Raw genomic sequence first — 19,004 nt, 5'->3', positions numbered from 1 at the left:
ATCCTCTTATTGAAACCTTTGGTCTGCAACCGCTTTACCACCTCGGTGCCACATCCTCACCCTATACAGGTTGAGAACCATGAGGAGTATGAAGTTCAATCCATTGTTGACTCCCATAGGTTCCGTGGGCGCATACAGTACCTGGTGCATTTGAAGGGGAGGAACGCTCTTGGGTCTCATCCTCGGACGTACATGCCGCTGTCCTCCTCCGTGGTTTTCATAGACGTTTTCCCCTCAAGCCCGGTGGTCCTCCAGGGGGGGTCGTTGAGGAAGGGGTACTGTCAGGGCTGGGCTCAGCCCTTCCTTCTCTGAGCTGGCCGCTCGGCTGTCGGTTGATTGCCAGGTCCTTTCTCTCCACAGTGACTCAGCTGTTGATGTTCTGCTCGACAGTCCTGCCTACTTAAATCCATCCAGCTCACTTCATCTCTGCCTTCGACTTTGGTCACATCTGAGAGACTTTCTCCTGCGTTTCTGTTGGAGACTTGCTCGGCTGACGTCCCTTCTGGCTCCAGATCCTGCTTGCTATACTACTACGTTTGATTCACTAGTGTGATTAACTGTACTTCTGTCTCGGTCTGATTCATGATTTCTGACACTTAGTTAAAGATCCATTTACCATCTTCAAAAACTGCTGTTACGAGTATTGGGACTTCCTATGAAATCTTTCCATACAAACAAGACTTATACTTGGCTGCTCAAGATCCTCTTTTCCTGGATGGAAATATCAGGACTTATGTCTCATATTACCATGCACAGGCATTTTTTGCTCCCTTATAACAACCTTATTGCTAGTCAGCTTTCCTCCTTCCTTTCCCTCTTTCTCTACCCATCTTTCCTTGGAGCCACATGCAAGTTAATTTGTCTTTTTATATTGTGCACTGTTTCCTTTATAGACATTTGAGATGAATTTTCATCTGACACCTTAACCTGTCTGATGTTATGCGGCGTCCAGAGTAGATTCTGTCAATTTGTCTTAAATTAATATAATAAATGTGCATTTTTGATACTCTTGAAAGGATAGAACTCTGTTGCCATTAGTAACTATTTGCTGGTGCTTTACACCCATTTTTTTGTCTTTGAAACAAGCAATGTAGTGTAGCAAAACAAAGATCTACTCCATACTGAAAGCTAGGTAATGTATTGTATCTTATTTGATTGCCTTTTCTTGCCTTAAAAAGAGCTGTCAAGAATCAGACGTAACTGTATCATTTACAATAAACATGATAGAAAATAACCACTTTATTTTTTAAAAAAAAGGTTCCAGCCCAAGTCTAGTCCTGCTTGCAACAAAAATGACTGGCAGACTTTGAAGCATTGTTTTTGTTTTTAATGAGCATCTGAATTTGATTTAATCTTTTCTCACCAGGTCACCTAATAATCTATATTTTCAGAACTAGGCTGTGTGGTCTAATGACCAAGCCTACAATCTGTAATTGGTCTGAAAACCACATATGAAAAACCTATGTTGACTCATAGGGAAATGTACAAACATAGGAATATCTTAAAATGTCTTGCTGTTGGATAAGGGTCATTGAAAATCCATTATTCACCAACTATATAAACATTATAAAGCTATTTGATAGCAGTTTTCTCTTCAGAATCACAATACTTTCATAGTGGTATCACAATATAAATTAGTGAGTAATCCCCTTTTTAACAGCAAAGATTTGTGTTGACTTGTGGCTCTAATGAACCAGATCATCCACCTTTAACTCTAATGAATTGTTGTTTAATATTTTTCAATAACATTATTAAGGGTTTTAGTTAATATATTTTGAAACACGTCCGTTCTGGTTCAACACAGAGGTTATGTTAGCAAGTAATACTGCAAAACACAACATTGCAGCTTGACTTTCTAAAATCTATGGATTGATTTTTGTATTTTGCTTTTCTAAATACAGTGTACCAAATACTATGTACGGAACATTTTCTAGTGAAATCTCAGCTAAATTATTCTGCTTCTATTCATTTACAGTAACAGTAAGTTTACATGTTTTAAAAGTATTTGAGATATTCAGTTTATATATATATATATATATATAGCATGTTTTTCTCTGACCAAAGCAAATATAAGGGACTCTTTGTATGAAAATTTGTCTGATGTAGCTTAACCCATTGCCGATGCTGGGAAGTGGCCCTTTAAATGGGCCATGATGACCAAGACTGGTAGGAGGGACTCCAGAGCATGCAGCACTGTGATTGGTTGAACAGTGCTGACATCATTGGAAGCCTATGCGAGAGGGGTAGAGAAGGAAGCACCACCTGAGTGTAGTATTAACAAATGATGTTTAATGACACCAGGTAAAAACACACAGGATAAAAATATATAAAAGGCTCATCTGTATAGGTATGTGGTCCTCGGGGGTCCCTCTGATCCTGTGGTGATGATGCTGCAGGGATGCTGGGCTGCAGAAGGTGGATTACCAGCCGGGAGCTCCTTCTGTGGCCATCAGGAAGAGACTAGGGGCCGGCGTGGAGCGTGTGTGACGTCACAGGTCGTCCGTCCGCTTCCGGGTTCGGTATCCAGGGGAGGGATCGTCCAGGGAGGAGGGCTAGCAGGGAGGTTGAGAGAAGGCTACGCGCTCGGAGCCACTGCTCCTTCAATAGGCCTATTGGGAGGTGTCTGCAATGTGCTTTTATATGGCAGTGCTGTGGGACAACAGGTCCCAGCGTCTGTCAAAGAAAGCACAGCGCCAACTGTGGGCGGGAGGAGAACTACAAGGTAACATAATATACACAGAGAAAAAAAAGAGGTTATATAATAGTGAGTGGCATGGAAATATATGAATGGAGAGAAGTGCATGGTAGTAAACATGGAGACAATAATATTAACAATAGTAAAAATGGGAGTAACAATGGGGGCAAAAAATTGACGTAAGTATAAAAATATAAAAATGTGAAAAAGCCTTCACGCTACTAAATGTGCTGTATGAAAACTAATATAAAATAGACATCAAAAGTGAATCACCAATAATAAGGTGTATACAGTACATAAAAGTGCAGTCTAATGAATAAATAATAGCTGTCTGCAGCAGAACCTAAAGTGTATCACAATCCACTCACAGTAAAATTAAAACAAGATGTGATCCCGCGCTACAGCAAAACCACAAAAATAAATATTATCACTATAAGTAATAAATAAACCTGCAGTGTCTAAATTAGAGAACCAAAAGTGTTTCTCTTATAATGTGAAAAAAATAATAAATAAACAAATCAATCCAAGGGCATGAAAAGTAATATTAGTCTCTTAATAAGATCTTCAAAAAAATATATATATATATAAAAGTGTGTTAACCACAAGTGTCTGTGCAGAGAGATCACCCAAAAATAGTTCCAGTTAAGGCAGTGGGCAAAGAGAGGTATAAATCCAAAGAGTGAGCTCACAGAGTCCTCACCTTCGTAGTTTGAAAATTCAGCATGTAATGGACAGGAATCAGTTGTGTTGTTACCACTTCAACCACCAGGGGGTCCTCCGTTCCACTGTATGCACGACCACCCGAAGTGTCAATCTAAGCCCATAGATAAGAAGTGATCCTGTTGTGCCGATATCCACCACTAGGGGGTCCTCTACTCCACCAAATGGGCGACCTCAAAAAGATATCCCATCCAAATCCTCATCCGACCTCGTCACCTCCGCTCGAGGGGGGGGGAGAATGAGGGTGAAGGGCAAAAGGTAGGAGAGAGAAGAAGCTCCAATAGTGTAGTATGTTATAATATAAAAAGGTTTAATTCAATAAAACAGTTGGACTCTTACAATAAAAACGTTTAAAAACAAGCATGAATCAGCAAATAAGGCATCCGAACGCCACTCTCACGTCACTTCCGGTGCACTTTCAACCTACGGCCACTCCCTACGCGTTACGTCATCACGTGACTGATGGTTTAGTTTTTTTTAATAATTTTAATTTTTAAATATTTTTTCCGTAGATTTTTCTTGCAGTGTTTTTTTGTCTTTTAACAGAGCTAAACCCTAGGGGGGACCTGCATGTTCCTGCAAACACATAGTCATATCCCATCTCTTAAGACATCCAATTATTTTCCTTCAGTAGTCAAATAAATACTGTAGCCATACAGAATGTCCTAGATGGGTGACAGCTACACACTTTATGGAAGCAGCATCAGTATTTCACAGAGCTTTGCATTATTGACCAAGATGTGATTATGTGACTGTAAATTAGTTAATACAGAGCACAGAGGAGGTACAAGCAGGCAAGGTGTAAATATGGGGAGGTGCAAACCCCCCTGGACATCCTTCTATGGTGTAGTTATTTAGGGGCAGGAGCCACTCAGCCTGGGTATACTTTGTTTATTCTTCCTCACTCTGGCCATGAATGGACAGCATGTACAGTTGCACACTTGGCTGTATATGATGTGTACCCCTACACTCTGTAAGCTGAGTTGTATTTGAGGTGCTCCTGATCCCTGCACTCTGTATGCTGGGCTATATATGACATGCTCCTGACCACTGCACTCTGTATGCTGTGCTGTATATGGCATGCTCCTGACCACTGTACTCTGTACCCTGGACTGTAAAATAAAATTCTCCTTACCACTGCACTTTGCATGCTCTTGACCACTGCAATCTGCACAGTGGGATGTCAGTTGCATGCTCCTGACCACTAAATTCTGTACACTGGGCTGTAAATGGCATACTCCTGATCACTGTACTCTGTACGTCAGGCTGTATATGACATGCTCCTGATCACTGCACTCTGTATGCTGGACTGTATATGACATGCTCCTGATCACTGCACACTGTACTCTGTACGTCAGGCTGTACATGACATAACCTTGACCACTAAACTCTGTACAGTGGGCTATACATGACATATTCCTGATCACTGCACTCTGTATGCTGGACTGTATCCGATATACTCCTGACCATTGCACTCTGTATGCTGGGTGGGTTTTTTTTCATACTCCTGGCCACTGCATTTTGTATTCCAGGCTGTATAAGATATACTCTTGACATGCTCCTGACCATCGTATGCTTTAAATTGTACAACAGTTTCTGGTTGCTAAGTAGTTACTCTGTTAATGATGTTCTTCTTGAAGGTATACTGTGTGCAGAAAAGCATATGTAATATAAGCGTTTCATTTGTTATAAATGATTGTGTTGAAGTTTTTACATGTTGGTTAGACTGTTGCTTGTGGCACAGAAAATAAAGCATATTTTGTGGGTTCAGGGACTTTGGCATATGTTAATGTGTACTCAAAGAGTAGGCACAAGTTTTAAGCCTGTCCCACTAAGTGCAATTTTGCCACTCTTCTCTGCAGCACACTTCTTGTATTGGATGAATAAATGGTGGTGTATGCGCTGTGTAAAAGAGAGTGTGATGAGGGAACCAAATTAATTAATAGTATGTGTATATAAAGTGTAAATAAAGTAAAAGATTTGCACCCATCCCAGCACCCATGTGTCATATTGGTGGAAGGACTCATTGATTATACTTTACACAGATTTTCGTTGGATTTTCTTCATATATATATATATATATATATATATATATATATATATATATATATATATATATATATATATATATACTATATATATACTATATATTTGTAAACAGACTTTTTTACTTGATTATGTTATTTGGTTTGTCATGTTTTACACCAGGATTGCACCACGTTTATTTATGGAGTTTTATGTTTGTTATATTTGTTTGATTTTTACTTTATTTACACTTTATATACACATACTATTAGTTAATTCTGTTCCCTCATCACACTCTCTTTTACACAGCGCAAACACCACCATTTATGCATCTATCACTTTTTCTGTTTTGGATCAGATTCACAGGTATTTGCAGCAGTACCCCCTAGGTTAGTTCTTTAGACAGCGCGGTAGTTATCCATTTACAAAGTACACTTCATGTGTTGCTTCCTCTGGGTGCCCAAGGCTGAAATCCCCCACAAGAAAAATATTATTATTTACGCCCCTGCATTTAGGTCTCCATGAAGAGGCTTACACACTTATGACAGTAGTGGGTTTTCACAGTCATGGGGATCCTCAGAGGAGACTTGGGTTAAAAGCTTCTTGTGCTTGGGCTTAGCAATATACAGTAATATCTGACTTGCCAATCCTTTTTAAAAATTCAGAAATTGCCAGATTGCCAACCCCACCCTACCTTTCTCCTTTTTCATTTTGTTATTTCTAGTCATACTGAACTCCACATTCCTTACTTAAGGAAGTCAGAACAAACAAATGTATAGACTGCTCACATGATTGTATAAAATAGTTTGTTCTCTGGAATCGCACGTTTATGCTACTGTCCCCCTGACGACATGCTGTGGCGCAAAACTAGTTGGGCAAGGCTACAAATGCGTGACGTCTTTCACGCCAACCGTTTCCGGCTGTTGGGGAGGCTCCATGTGGTTTGAATGCTTTTTATTGTCCTGAATCATGTGAGAAACTTGTTGTGTTTTTAACAATAAACATGTACTAGTAGTATTCACGCTATGTGCGATCTATGTTCCTTTTCCTTCATGGCGGCTTTATGAGTTGGATCTGAATTTGTGTCATTGGCATTGAAGAATATCATATGTTGAAACCCAATGGACCATACTGATCCCATTCAGAGACACCCAGAGGGATCCATTATTTCTCATGTGTGTTTGATGTTTCTAATTTAGGATCACAACCATCTGGTAAGAGGCTTGATTATGGTGGAGGGCATGTGTGTATGGTGGAATTCCTTAACAAATCACGTGGTTTGAAATCCGGTGGGAAATATCATTATCTTGAGAAAAAATAGATAAACCTTTATTTCACCATATGCTTTCAATACTATTGGACTTTTTTCCATGTTCGAACTTCATGGACTATTCAGTTCACTGTTTGATTGTACTTTGATACATTTTCAGTATTTGATTTTTTGCATAGTAAACAGAAGTGCACTATTATTTATGTATATGTATATACGTATACGTATATGTATTTATATGTGTCTCTAGGTGAAGTTTACAAAGATAAATTCAACATTGTAAGTGAGGTTAGACTAATGGTTTACATGTACATTCCAAATTCTTATCTTTTTGCTGGTAACATTGTGCCCATGAAGCAGTGGCAGCCCATGCACTGTGGGCGCACGAGCGCCACCACCCCATCCATGCGCCTGGCCCCTTTCAGGACGCCGAACGCATGAATTCCTATGGCGGGGGTGGTATTTTTTGAAGCACCTGATTTGAGTCAGAGGCTCTAATAGGCTTCAAAATAGGGTGGGAGCAGAGAGTGCGCCCTTATCCCACCCAATTGTGTGACTATAGAAAATTCATTTTCGCTATTTTCACACTAACCTTTCTCCCTGCCAATCAGGAGGCAGGGCATCAGACCTGTTTCCTGATTGGCCAAAGCGCCAGGCCACTCTATTGGATGCCTGGCACTTAGGAAGAGGAGCGGAGGAGAGACACATGCTGGAGAGGAGCTGCTGCCTGGTAAGTGTCAGGGGGGTCTGCCAGAGCCGCGCTGGGGGGGTGGTTGGATTCACTGCCAGAGCCTTGCCGGGGGTGGTTGGATGCACTGCCAGAGCCGCTAGCGGGGGGGTTGGATTCACTACCAGAGCCTCGAGCCCGACGAGTTGGGGGGGTCGGTGCGCACAGTGGCTGCATATGATGGGGACAAGTGGCTGCATATGATGGGCACAGTGGCTGCATATGATGGGCACAAGTGGTTGCATTTGATGGGCACAAGTGGCTGCATATGATGGGCACAGTGGCTGCATATGATGGGCACAAGTGGCTGCTTATACTGGGCACAAGTGGCTGCATATGATGGGCACAAGTGGCTGCATATGATGGGCATGGTGGCGGCATTTGATAGGCACAAGTGGCTGCATTTGATGGGCACAAGTGGCTGCATATGATGGGCACAAGTGGCTGCATATGATGGGCACGGTGGCTGCATTTGATAGGCACAAGTGGCTGCATTTGATGGGCACAAGTGGCTGCATGTACTGGGCACAAGTGGCTGCATGTACTGGGCACAAGTGGCTGCATTTGATAGGCACAAGTGGCTGCATTTGATGGGCACAAGTGGCTGCATGTACTGGGCACAAGTGGCTGCGTATGATGGGCACAAGTGGCTGCATATGATGGGCACAGTGGCTGCAAATGATGGGCACAGTGGCTGCATATGATGGGCACAAGTGGCTGCATGTACTGGGCACAAGTGGCTGCGTATGATGGGCACAAGTGGCTGCATATGATGGGCACAGTGGCTGCAAATGATGGGCACAGTGGCTGCATATGATGGGCACAGTGGCCTTATATGATGGGCACAAGTGGCTGCATTTGACAGTCACAAGTGGCTGCATATGATGTTTACAAGTGGCTGTATATAATGGGCACAAGTGGCTGCATTTGATGGGCACAAGTGGCTGCATATGATGGGCACAGTGGCTGCGTTTGATGGGCACAATGGCTGCAATTGATGGGCACAGTGGCTGCATTTGATGGGCACAATGGCTGCATTTGATGGGCACAGTGAGGCTACAATTGATGGGGGTTTCAGTATTTTTCAGTTTGTTTGCGCCCCCCAAAAAAAATTTTGAGCACCAGCCGCCACTGCCATGAAGCCAACAATTCTGCTGGTCCAGTCAGCTGTTTGTTTCATATTATTTTTTTTTTCCTACCCATTTTCCGACATCTATAACATCCATTGCAGACAAAATAAAATAAAAACTATGTACATCAACTTTGATGTCTGCACATATTTCACATTGGCTTTACTCAAACTGATAATATCTGTAATGGAACATAACCATTGATTAAATCAAACCATGGAAAGGTTGTCAGTATTTTTTCACATCCTTCTACAATAAATAACATAAGGTAAAAAATATGTTAGAGCTGCCAGAGCTTCTAGTGGATATATTTTTGTTACCTTACCTTATACGATTTTATCTTATCTTTAACTAAAGTTTAAAAGCCTTATTTTATTAAGAATTTACCATGGCATAAATACATCAAGAACATGGTAAATCTGTCAGTGGTAGCAGTCAATGTCAAACGCCTTAAAGTATTATTAGTTCCATGATAATGTTCAAAACTGTAAAACATATAAGGCATTTGTCATATTTAATTAAGTAATGTGGGGTCAGGAAGTGCACATAGTTAGACTCTTGATTCTAAAAATGTCACAAATGGCAGTAGGAAAAGGTGGGGTAAATTTTAACCGCTTCCGGACCAACCGTCGCAGTTATACTGTGGCAGGTTGGCTCCCCTGCGTGAGCCATCGTAGCTGTATGTCGGCTCTTTAAGACGCCTCTGGTGGCACACACACCCGAAGCGTGTCCCCAGAGCCAGTGCGAGTGCCTGGCGAGTCAATGCGAGTGCCTATGACCGCTGGACACCCGCGATCGCTCGTGACAGAATGAGAATGGCCATGTGTGTGTGTAAACACACACATCCTGGTTCTCTCAGGGGAGAGGAGATAGATTGTGTGTTCATACTAAGTATGAACATTGTGTGAACATTGTGTGTTCATACTAAGTATGAACACCAATCTCTCTTTTCCCCTAGTCAGTCCCACCTCCCCTACAGTTAGAACACACCTAGGGAACACAATTAACCCCTTGATCGCCCCCTAGTGTTAACCCCTTCCCTGCCAGTGTCATTTATACAGTAATCAGTGCATTTTTATAGCACTAATTGCTGTATAAATGTCACTCGTCCCAACAATGTGTCAAACGTGTCCAATTTGTCCGCCGCAATATCGCAGTCCCGATAAAAATCGCTGATTGCCGCCATTACTAGTAAAAAAATAATAAGAATAATAAAAATGCCATAAATCTATCCCCTATTTTATAGACGCTATAACTTTTGCGCAAACCAATCAATATACGCTTATTGCGATTTTTTTACCAAAAATATGTAGAAGAATATATATCGGCTTAAACTGAGGAAAAATGTGTTTTGTTTTTTTTAAATTGGGATATTTATTATAGCAAAAAGTAAAAGATATTGTGTTTTTTTCAAAATTGTCGCTCTTCTTTTGTTTATAGCACAAAAAATAAAAAAACCACAGAGATGATCAAATAGCACCAAAAAAAGGACACAAATTTTGTTTGGGTACAGCGTTGCACGACCGTGCAATTGTCAGTTAAATCGACACAGTGCCGAATCGCAAAAAATGGCCTGGTCATTGAGAAGCCAAATCTTCCAGGGCTGAAGTGGTTAAAGCAAAAGCAAGTGCTGGGGTTTGTTTAATGATAGATTGAGCTAGTTATGCTATACAGACAGATTGTCATTTTAACTGATAAAAATGAAATCAGTATGGTTGATTTACTAAAGGCAAATAGGCTGTAAACTTTTCACTTTGCGTGAGAATTTGCACCAGAGTTTAGTGAATGAGGTGGAGCTCTGCTGACTTCCATCATCCAATCATGTGCAAGTCAAAATTATGTTGTTTTTTTTTTTTTTTCGTTGCATGTAACCAATTACATGGGTAGTCTTTGCAAAGTGAAATGTCACCACACTCACTAAGCTCTGAGGCAAATGACCTTGTGAACTGCCTATTTGCATTTAGTAAATCAACCCCAGTGTTTGGAAAAATGTTTAGATGTATAGAGAACAAGCAAGTAAAAATTGAACATTTTTGTAGAAAAAAATGTTGGCAGTCAAAACTATTTACAGTCTAAATAAATATATTGTTCACACTATTTAAAAAGTATTAGGTTGTAATAACATTTATAACTCTTGTTTCACTTAAAGTAGAATCCCTAACTAATCCTAAAAATCCCTCCAACTTATATAAAGCAAGGTATACACATTCAGTTTTTTTTTTTCATTCAACCAGCATGTTGAACGAAAAAAAACTGACAGATCCCAGCATCAACACAAATTATGTGTAATGCAGAGACCTCCCTTGCTGCTATATTGTAATATGACAAATCAGAATAGACAGATCTGATTGGCTGCAAGCGCTGATCAAATGCTGGTTTCTCCATTTAACATAAGCCAGTCATTAGACCGGGTTCTGTTGAACAGACAGCAGTACACATGGACCAAAAGTTGTCGGGTTCCTGCTGAACTGGGCAATTTGTAGTCAGTGTATACCCTGCTTAAGAAGATGCATATACTTACCTATTTTAATGCCGCTCTGGTCTGGTCACATGATCTCTCATGTCAGCCAGCAGCCAGCTACAGAGCAGGGGAGAGTGCACTCAACAACGGCTGGTAATATTTGAACAGTAATGTCACCCAAAAGCTTACTTTGGACCATCTGTTGTGGGTGCTCCTTCCGCTCCTCTGCAGGAGCACTAGCTGACACAGGGGAGCCAGATCATGTGACTGACTGGAGCAAGATGAAAATAGGTAAGTATATGCATCTTTTTTACACAAGTTAGTAAACAAAGGTTTTGGGAGGGGGGAGGGAGTATTTTTAAAGTGATATCATCATTAGGTTACAGGTGAACTAACCAATTAAAAACAGTATTTAACCGGTATCACAAAGAAAACCCGGCTTTAGTTGCTACTATACAATGATTTTGAATCATGTGTTGAGCTTGATCAGAGTGTGCAATTGGTGAATCAGATTCTTTTTGGCATTGGATCTGGACCAAACTCTACACATAGGGTTTGAGTGTATGTACTGTGTACTGCAGCTGGGTTTTCTTTGTGATACAGACTGAGTACTGTTTTTGGGTGGTTCACCTGTAACCTAATGATGACACATTCGAGCAGTATATAGGTGATTGTGATGACTAGTTTCAATAGGTAATGACTAAGCGCTAACATTTTCATGAAACACATCTACCTCTTTGTCGCCTGCTCTATCTGTTAACGACCTGTCACATGCAGCTTCAACTAAGAGGATTTTTTGAAGTGCAGCTATCCAGAACCATTGCTTTACCATATACTAGTGGTGTACCAGAAGGTTCTGTGCTAGGTTCTGTTCTATTTGGGCTGTTTGTCAGTGATATAACTGAGGGTTTGGTGGGCAAGATATGGGTAGCTTCACAATGGCCCACAAAGGTATGTAATATTCTTTATTGCTTAATATTCCTGAAGGTGTTTGTAACATGGAACATGATTTGTTATTGCTGGAATATTGGTCAAAGCAGTGGAAACTGAGGTTCAGAGTACAATATTGGAGGTACGGTGTTTGCCAGAAATACAGAGCAAAATAATTTGGGATTCCTATTTTGAATATTTGCAAATTGAGCAATGTGGCCAGGCAGAGTGTGAAGTAAATAGAATTCTGGGGTACATCATTAAAGGATCACCAGCAGTAGGAGAGAGATCCTGATTCCTATAGATCTGTATTTAGACCTCACTTAGAAAACTGTGTCCAGTTCTGGAAACCTCACTTACAAAAGGATATTGATATGATAGCATGAGTCCAGAGATAGGCAACAAAAATGGTGAAAGGTCTGAAGAATCAAACATTTCAGGAGAGACTGCAGGAGCTCAATGGGGTTGATTTACTAAAGGCAAATAGGCTGCTCATTTTGCAATGGAATTCTCACTTAGAAAGGAAATTTTCCCTTCGCTTCTGAAGTCAACAGAGCTTCACTTTTTTCACTAAACAAAGGGAAAATTTTCTTGCAAAGTGAAAAGTGTAATGTTTTTATTAAATCAACCCCAATATGCACATTCATGCACATTCTTGAAGAAAGAGGGGAAGGCGGGAGGTATTGTTGAACTCTTCAAATATAATAAGGGTCAGAATAGCATGTAGGAGGGCAGTATTTGCAATATGAAACTAAGATCAAGAACATTAGCAACATTACCTCAAAACTAGTAGGTGGAAAGTTCAAACCTAACCTTAAAAAAATACTTTAATGAAATAGTTGATGCTTGGAGTTCCACCAGAGGTAATGAGTCGGTCAACATTAAGTGAATATAAACATGTTTAATAAATTGAAAAAAATAGAAGATGATTTTTGGGTTCACAGCAAATCCCCCATGGATTTAATTTGACAAAAGCTTGCCTATCCTACAAATGGCAACATTTAAATAACAAGATTCTCCCCCATCCCCCATTTCAATGGGGTGGTTGCCACAAAGTTTGTGAATCTTGAGCAGGATTTGCTAAACTGTTTACAAACTCAACTCGGGAAGATTAGCTTATCCATAAAACAGATATGCCTCAAAGTTATGTATTTTGTTTGGAAATTATTAAATAACAAATTCATTTTGCTTTAAACAGAAAATACAACAGCAACTACGAAATCAGAGGACAGCCATTACGCAAGAACAGACTATGCAGGTAAGTGTTGTACACATTTAAATATCTACCTATATTTCCTTGATCTTTCCATATCATGTAGTAGTTATTTGATTTGATATTGTAGACAGAATAATTCACTGAATAGAGAACATGGTTTTCTATTCTAAAATGTAAAGCAATAGAACATACATATAGAAAAAAAATTGGAGAGAGTCCCCAAAGAAAGCAGGTACCTGATGCAGCCTCAAGTGGTATCGAACAGATTAATTCTTTATTAAGGACATCATAGATTTGGAATATACATAAGTAAATGCAATCAAAACCTTCACCCACCACTAAAATTGACAACAATGTCAAATGATGAAGATCACTAGCAATTAAACAGGCTCATGTGGTAATCTAAAACTCAAACCAGAGCATGACTAAATTATAAATTACAGTGTGTGAAAAAGAGGGATCACACAGATGAGCGGGAACTTCACAGTGAAAGGCTCTAAAGCTATTGAATAAACAAACATCAAGCAACGGCTGTTATGATTTTCTTAATGCAAATAAGACATACTTACACAAGTGGTCTTCTATTTGTCACTAAAGTAATCGATGCAATAATATACAATCTATTATATCCTATATAACTATTGCATACATGTATTAAATTGTCTAGTCCCTATAATTGCTAGTCTATAAGAGTCTGATAAGCACAATGATTAAAAAAATATCTTAGTAAACAGGTTACATTTATTTCCAGAGAAAATAGGAATGTACTAAAACAGCAGAATTAGGAAAAAACTAACATAAAGGTATTACAAGAAATTGCAATGTTACAAAGCTTACAATCAGAACACAATACAAGAATATACTTATCAAATCCTATAGCTAGACTCCTCGGCTGATCTCCTGATGTTGAAAAAGAGAGCTCTGTGTCACATGGAGTTTAGGCCCAAGCCATCAGTCAGAGCAAAGTCCCAAGATGGCAGAGAGACATCCTCATGGTAAGGCTTTGCTGCAAGAAAAGGGAAAAAGCTCTCTGTAACAACCCTTTTTACAAAACTCACTCATCACTCATTCCAACTCCCCCATTGCCAACCCAACTCGATTTTGGACAAATTAGACAATTCCTGGGGCGTTTCCTCAACAGGTTATATTACTGACCGTCTTGCCGTAATTGGCCTCTGGGGGCAGCGTTTGTCCATGAATCAACTCTATTAGCCCTGTGTCAAATCTCTCTGGTCTCTTTGAAGCTTGTAATCACACATATCACAGCAGGTGGGCTTGAGCCAAGCCATTGTTATTCTGATTACAAAGCTTTAATGTGTTTCATTCCAACTGAGGCTACCTGGCTGTAACAACCAGGAAGTGAAATACCAGATGTATGATACTAAACCATATTGCTATCCAACAGTCACTCATTGCTAGGTAACATTAATGTTGTTAAGATGAATATATTACTACAAGTTTTGTTCTTCTTTCTGTGCTCCCTATGGGTGTTCCCATTTTTTTTTTCGTTTTTTTTACTACCTTACAATGCCTTATTTAACACTATATATGGAAAAGTAAGCATGCCAGAATCTCTTGGAATGTTTTATACCACACTAAATGAATGGGTGGTTTGGCACTTTCTAACTTTAAATTATATTATCAAGCGATTGCCTTAACATGTATTGCAGATTGGAAATATGCCAGAAAATCCAAACTCTTGGTGCATCTGGAATCCATTCTTGCAGATACTGATTTTGAAGTTATTCCATAAGTTTTGCATTCATCTTTGGACAAAGGTTTTAAGCGGTGGTTCAGGGATTGTCAACCTATGTTACACCACGCCCTTGAAAGTACCAAGTTAAAACCCCTACAATTTTTATGTGGGTCACTTATGCCCACCTTTATGGGCCAATGGTGCTATCCCCAGTTGTCTTATTTTGTGTGGAATGTGCAGCAGCCACTTCGTACATTGTCTGAATTGAATGATTATGCAGCTTTCTTTTATGTCCTCTATCTCTTCCAGAATAGAGGAAGTTAATTATACATTTCCTATCCGCTGGCATTATACACCAGTTAAATTGCATGCAATGTCTTCATTTGTCTCACCTATGTGTTGGAGGGACTGTGGATTCCGTGCCAAGCAGGGACACATTTGGTGGCCTTGCCCACTTGTTCGGGTGTATTGGCAGGTGGCAGCGAGGAGTTTAGATTAGAGCCTTGGTTTATGTTATTCCATTGTACAACAGAATCAATAAGCCAAAACAAAAGTTTAATTATTCCACATTTATTAAATGCAGCAAAATCGTTGATCCCACTTTACTGGGGACAATGCACTGTACCCACTTTAGCTTAATGGCTATGTAAAATGGATGATATGTGTCTCTTAGAAGAACTTACGCATATTGCCAGAGGTACTGTTGTTTAAACACTCTAAAATACTGTATGGGCCTGCTGATTCAAGTTCAAAACCACCGATTTGTACTGTGATATTATCTCAAGTTTTGACATTTTTTCTTTTAATAATTGTGGCTATCTGGGAGCTTTTATTGACCATATTCTTTAAACTTGAAATTTATTATTATGCTTCCGATCCCTCCCCACCCCTTTTTATTTTTTTATTTATGTTTTTCTTTCTTTTTTTGTTTCTTCTTTCTTCTCTTCTGTTTTGATTTATTTTTCTTTTTTAATATTTATAAAAAGAAGCTTTTCTTGTATGTAACACTACCGGCTATATTTTTGGTATTGCAATTGGTACAAAACATCTTAATGATCACAAGTATTGTTTGAATGTAATGCGACCCAACTTGGTATTGTATGTTGCTTTGTTTTGTATTATTTACTTATTTACTTTTTTCTTGAAATAAGCAATACAAATGTAATAAATACACACTGTAATTTGTAATTTAGTCATGGTCTGGTTTGAGCTTGGGATTACTGCATGAGTCCATTTAGTTGCTGGTGATCTTCAATTTGATAGTCAGTCTTTGAGTCCAAACTCTGGCATTGTTTTTCACATTTGACAACGTTGTCAATTTTAGTGGTAGATGGAGGTTTTGATTGCATTTAATTATATATATATTCCTAATCTTTGATGTCCTTGATAAAGAATTAATCAATTTGATACCACTTGAGGCTTCATTAGTTACCTGCTTTCTTTGGGGACTCTCTCCAATTTTTTTCTTTATGGTTGCTTCAGGTTTGCTAGTCCTCGCCTAAATTGGTGCAATGGTGGAATATGAAATGTATTTCCTACCTGATCCTGTGCTTTTTTTTTAAAGAGACACTTGTCTAATTTAGAAAACATACATGTGTAAAACAACTTTAGCTAATAGAGTGCAAATGTTTAATAAAAAATATTCATATAATTTTATTTTACTGGTGGAAAAATACCCTAATGCAGTATGTACAAACTCATTTTGGTAACTTAAAGCCTGCATGTAACTGAATGCAACCTTGTCCAATGATACTTGCTTGCATTGTTTTATACTTCATGATGTTAGCCGTGACTAAATTGGCATATAGAGAGAATGTTACTTGTCTTTTATTTGTGAATGATTGATTAAGCTTCTGTCATAATGATAGACTGGTGTCCCAAAATAATCATGAATTGTTGTATTACTGTTCCAAATATCAAAATGGTTGTTTCATGTTTCAAAGGCTAAACATTAATATGCGATGTCAGAGAAGGCTTGTGAAAATACAGAAGTACAGTTCTAATCCTTATATTTTTATATATTTAGATGGGGATTTTGATTTTCAATGTATTAAGAGTTGTATCCACTTGTATCCACCAATATTCCAGATTTCAGATAAAGTTTACTTTTTTTTTTTAATAGTATACCACAGCAGTTGAAAAAAGCACCCTTTGTGACTTTTTTGTTTTTTTGCCCAGTGGCTCTTGGCTTCCATGATCGTATGCAAAAAATGAGAAGATAATCAGATGGCTCATCTGCTAGGTTTTGAGGACAGCTCATAAGGACTAGTGCAGGGGTGTCCAAACTTTTTTCAAAGAGGGCCGGAATTGATGAAGTGAACATGCGTGAGGGCCGACCATTTTGCCAGACATTCTTTGAACCATTAAAATTCGGTCTATGTGTGTTTGTCTGAGCACTAATACACTGCCCAACAAGAATTCTCCTTCCTTTGTGGCTGTTTGTGGTGAGGAAATGAGCTTGGGCGTGTTATTTGGATATACTGTATTTATCGGCTTATAACACGCAACTATAAGAAATTTCAGGAAAAAATCTTAAATTTTGAATAATAAACTGTGAAGCAAAATAAGGGTCAGTGCCCATCAATGCAGCGTCACCATTGCCATGAATGCAGCCCATCCATTGTCATGAATGCAGCACCCATTGCCATGAATGCAGCAAACCCCGTTGCCATGAATGCAGCAAACCCCGTTGCCATGAATGCAGCAAACCCCGTTGCCATGAATGCAGCACCCACGTTGCCATGAATGCAGCACCCACGTTGCCATGAATGCAGCACCCACGTTGCCATGAATGCAGCACCCACGTTGCCATGAATGCAGCACCCATTTTGCCATGAATGCAGCACCCCCATTGTCATAAATGCAGCACCCCCATTGTCATAAATGCAGCACCCCCATTGTCATAAATGCAGCACCCCCATTGTCATAAATGCAGCACCCCCATTGTCATAAATGCAGCACCCCAATTGTCATGAATGCAGCACCCACATTGTCCTGAATGCAGCACCCCCATTGACATGAATTCAGACTTACCATTGCCATCAGTGCAGCCTGATTCATGCCCATCTGCAGCCTCGGAGGGGACAGGGAGGGGGCGGGACGAGCGCCAACAGACATACAGGAGAAACTCCTGTTTTCTCGGTGGCCTCTTTAATAGAAAGTCCCGCCTCCTATGATGGACAGAACAGTCGACCAATAGCAACGCAGAAAATGGGACTTCCTTTTACAGAGGCCGCCTTGTAAACAGGAAATACTCCTGTATGTACAGCACTCATCCTGCCCCCTCCCTGTCCCCTCCAAGGCAGCCAGCATGTATATCTTTTGACATATACATGTCAAAATTACCAGGCGGCCGTCCGGACCGGACTTTGGACATGCCTAGACTAGTGGGTTACATAACTTGAGGACTAAAGAGATCGCAAAGTGTCTGGGGCTTAGTGGCTTGGGTGGTAGACACTTGTTACATTAGTTAAATGCAACGGCGGCTGGTTCTCTGGTATCCTATCCATGTTGCGGCTTCCCTGGATTCTCCTCCCAGCCAATCTGGTCTTAAGACCCTCTTCCTGTCCTGATTAGCTGGGAAGAAAAGCCAGAAGACAATAGCGAATATTTATTCACTAATGTTACAGGTGCGCACCGAGCCCAACCTTGTTGAAGTAAATTAGAGCCTTGGGCTCTAATCATGTGCTTCAAAAAAAAAAAAAACTTGTAGAAATCCACGCTTCCAGTGCCCCGCATGAAGATTAGCGGGTGGTGCATGGAGAATAAGGGGACGGTGCCCTTGCGCCCCTTATGGACCCGCCGCCACTGGTTAAACAAGTGATTTTAGACCTAGATAAAAGTTGGTTCGGTGAGTGACTGTTTTGAAGAAGTGGTTTTCCTTCTTCCTATCTCAAGACACAGCAGAAATTGAGGGGCAGTCTGCCAAAAGGAAGGTAAATGGTGATGAAGAAGCAAAGGGAAAGTAGGTGAGGTGGTGGGTTTAAAAGAGGCTAAAAATTTTCCTTGAACATAAATTACAGAAATGATGATTATATTGCTAGAATTTCTGTTTTAAAAATGCCTTGGATTTTAACCGACTTTCAAAAATCTTTAGCCTAGGAGAAATGAGATGGGTAGATTAGTGCCTCACAC

General features: G+C 39.9%; 1 protein-coding gene across 2 annotated transcripts in view; it reads left to right on the top strand.

Annotated features, from left to right (window-relative positions):
* TMEFF2 (transmembrane protein with EGF like and two follistatin like domains 2) overlaps positions 1-19,004 on the top strand; it is a 1,235,357-nt gene that overhangs the window by 889,108 nt on the left and 327,245 nt on the right. For both annotated transcript variants that reach the window (XM_073633100.1, XM_073633101.1), the window contains exon 7: positions 13,157-13,216. In XM_073633100.1, the coding sequence (XP_073489201.1) occupies positions 13,157-13,216 (60 nt within the window). The remainder of the gene's footprint in view (positions 1-13,156; positions 13,217-19,004) is intronic.

The sequence above is a fragment of the Aquarana catesbeiana genome, linkage group LG06 (assembly GCF_042186555.1).
Source record: "Aquarana catesbeiana isolate 2022-GZ linkage group LG06, ASM4218655v1, whole genome shotgun sequence".
Taxonomy (NCBI): domain Eukaryota; kingdom Metazoa; phylum Chordata; class Amphibia; order Anura; family Ranidae; genus Aquarana; species Aquarana catesbeiana.
Note: the sequence above shows the minus strand (reverse complement) of the source record. Positions and strands in the feature narration are given on the sequence as shown.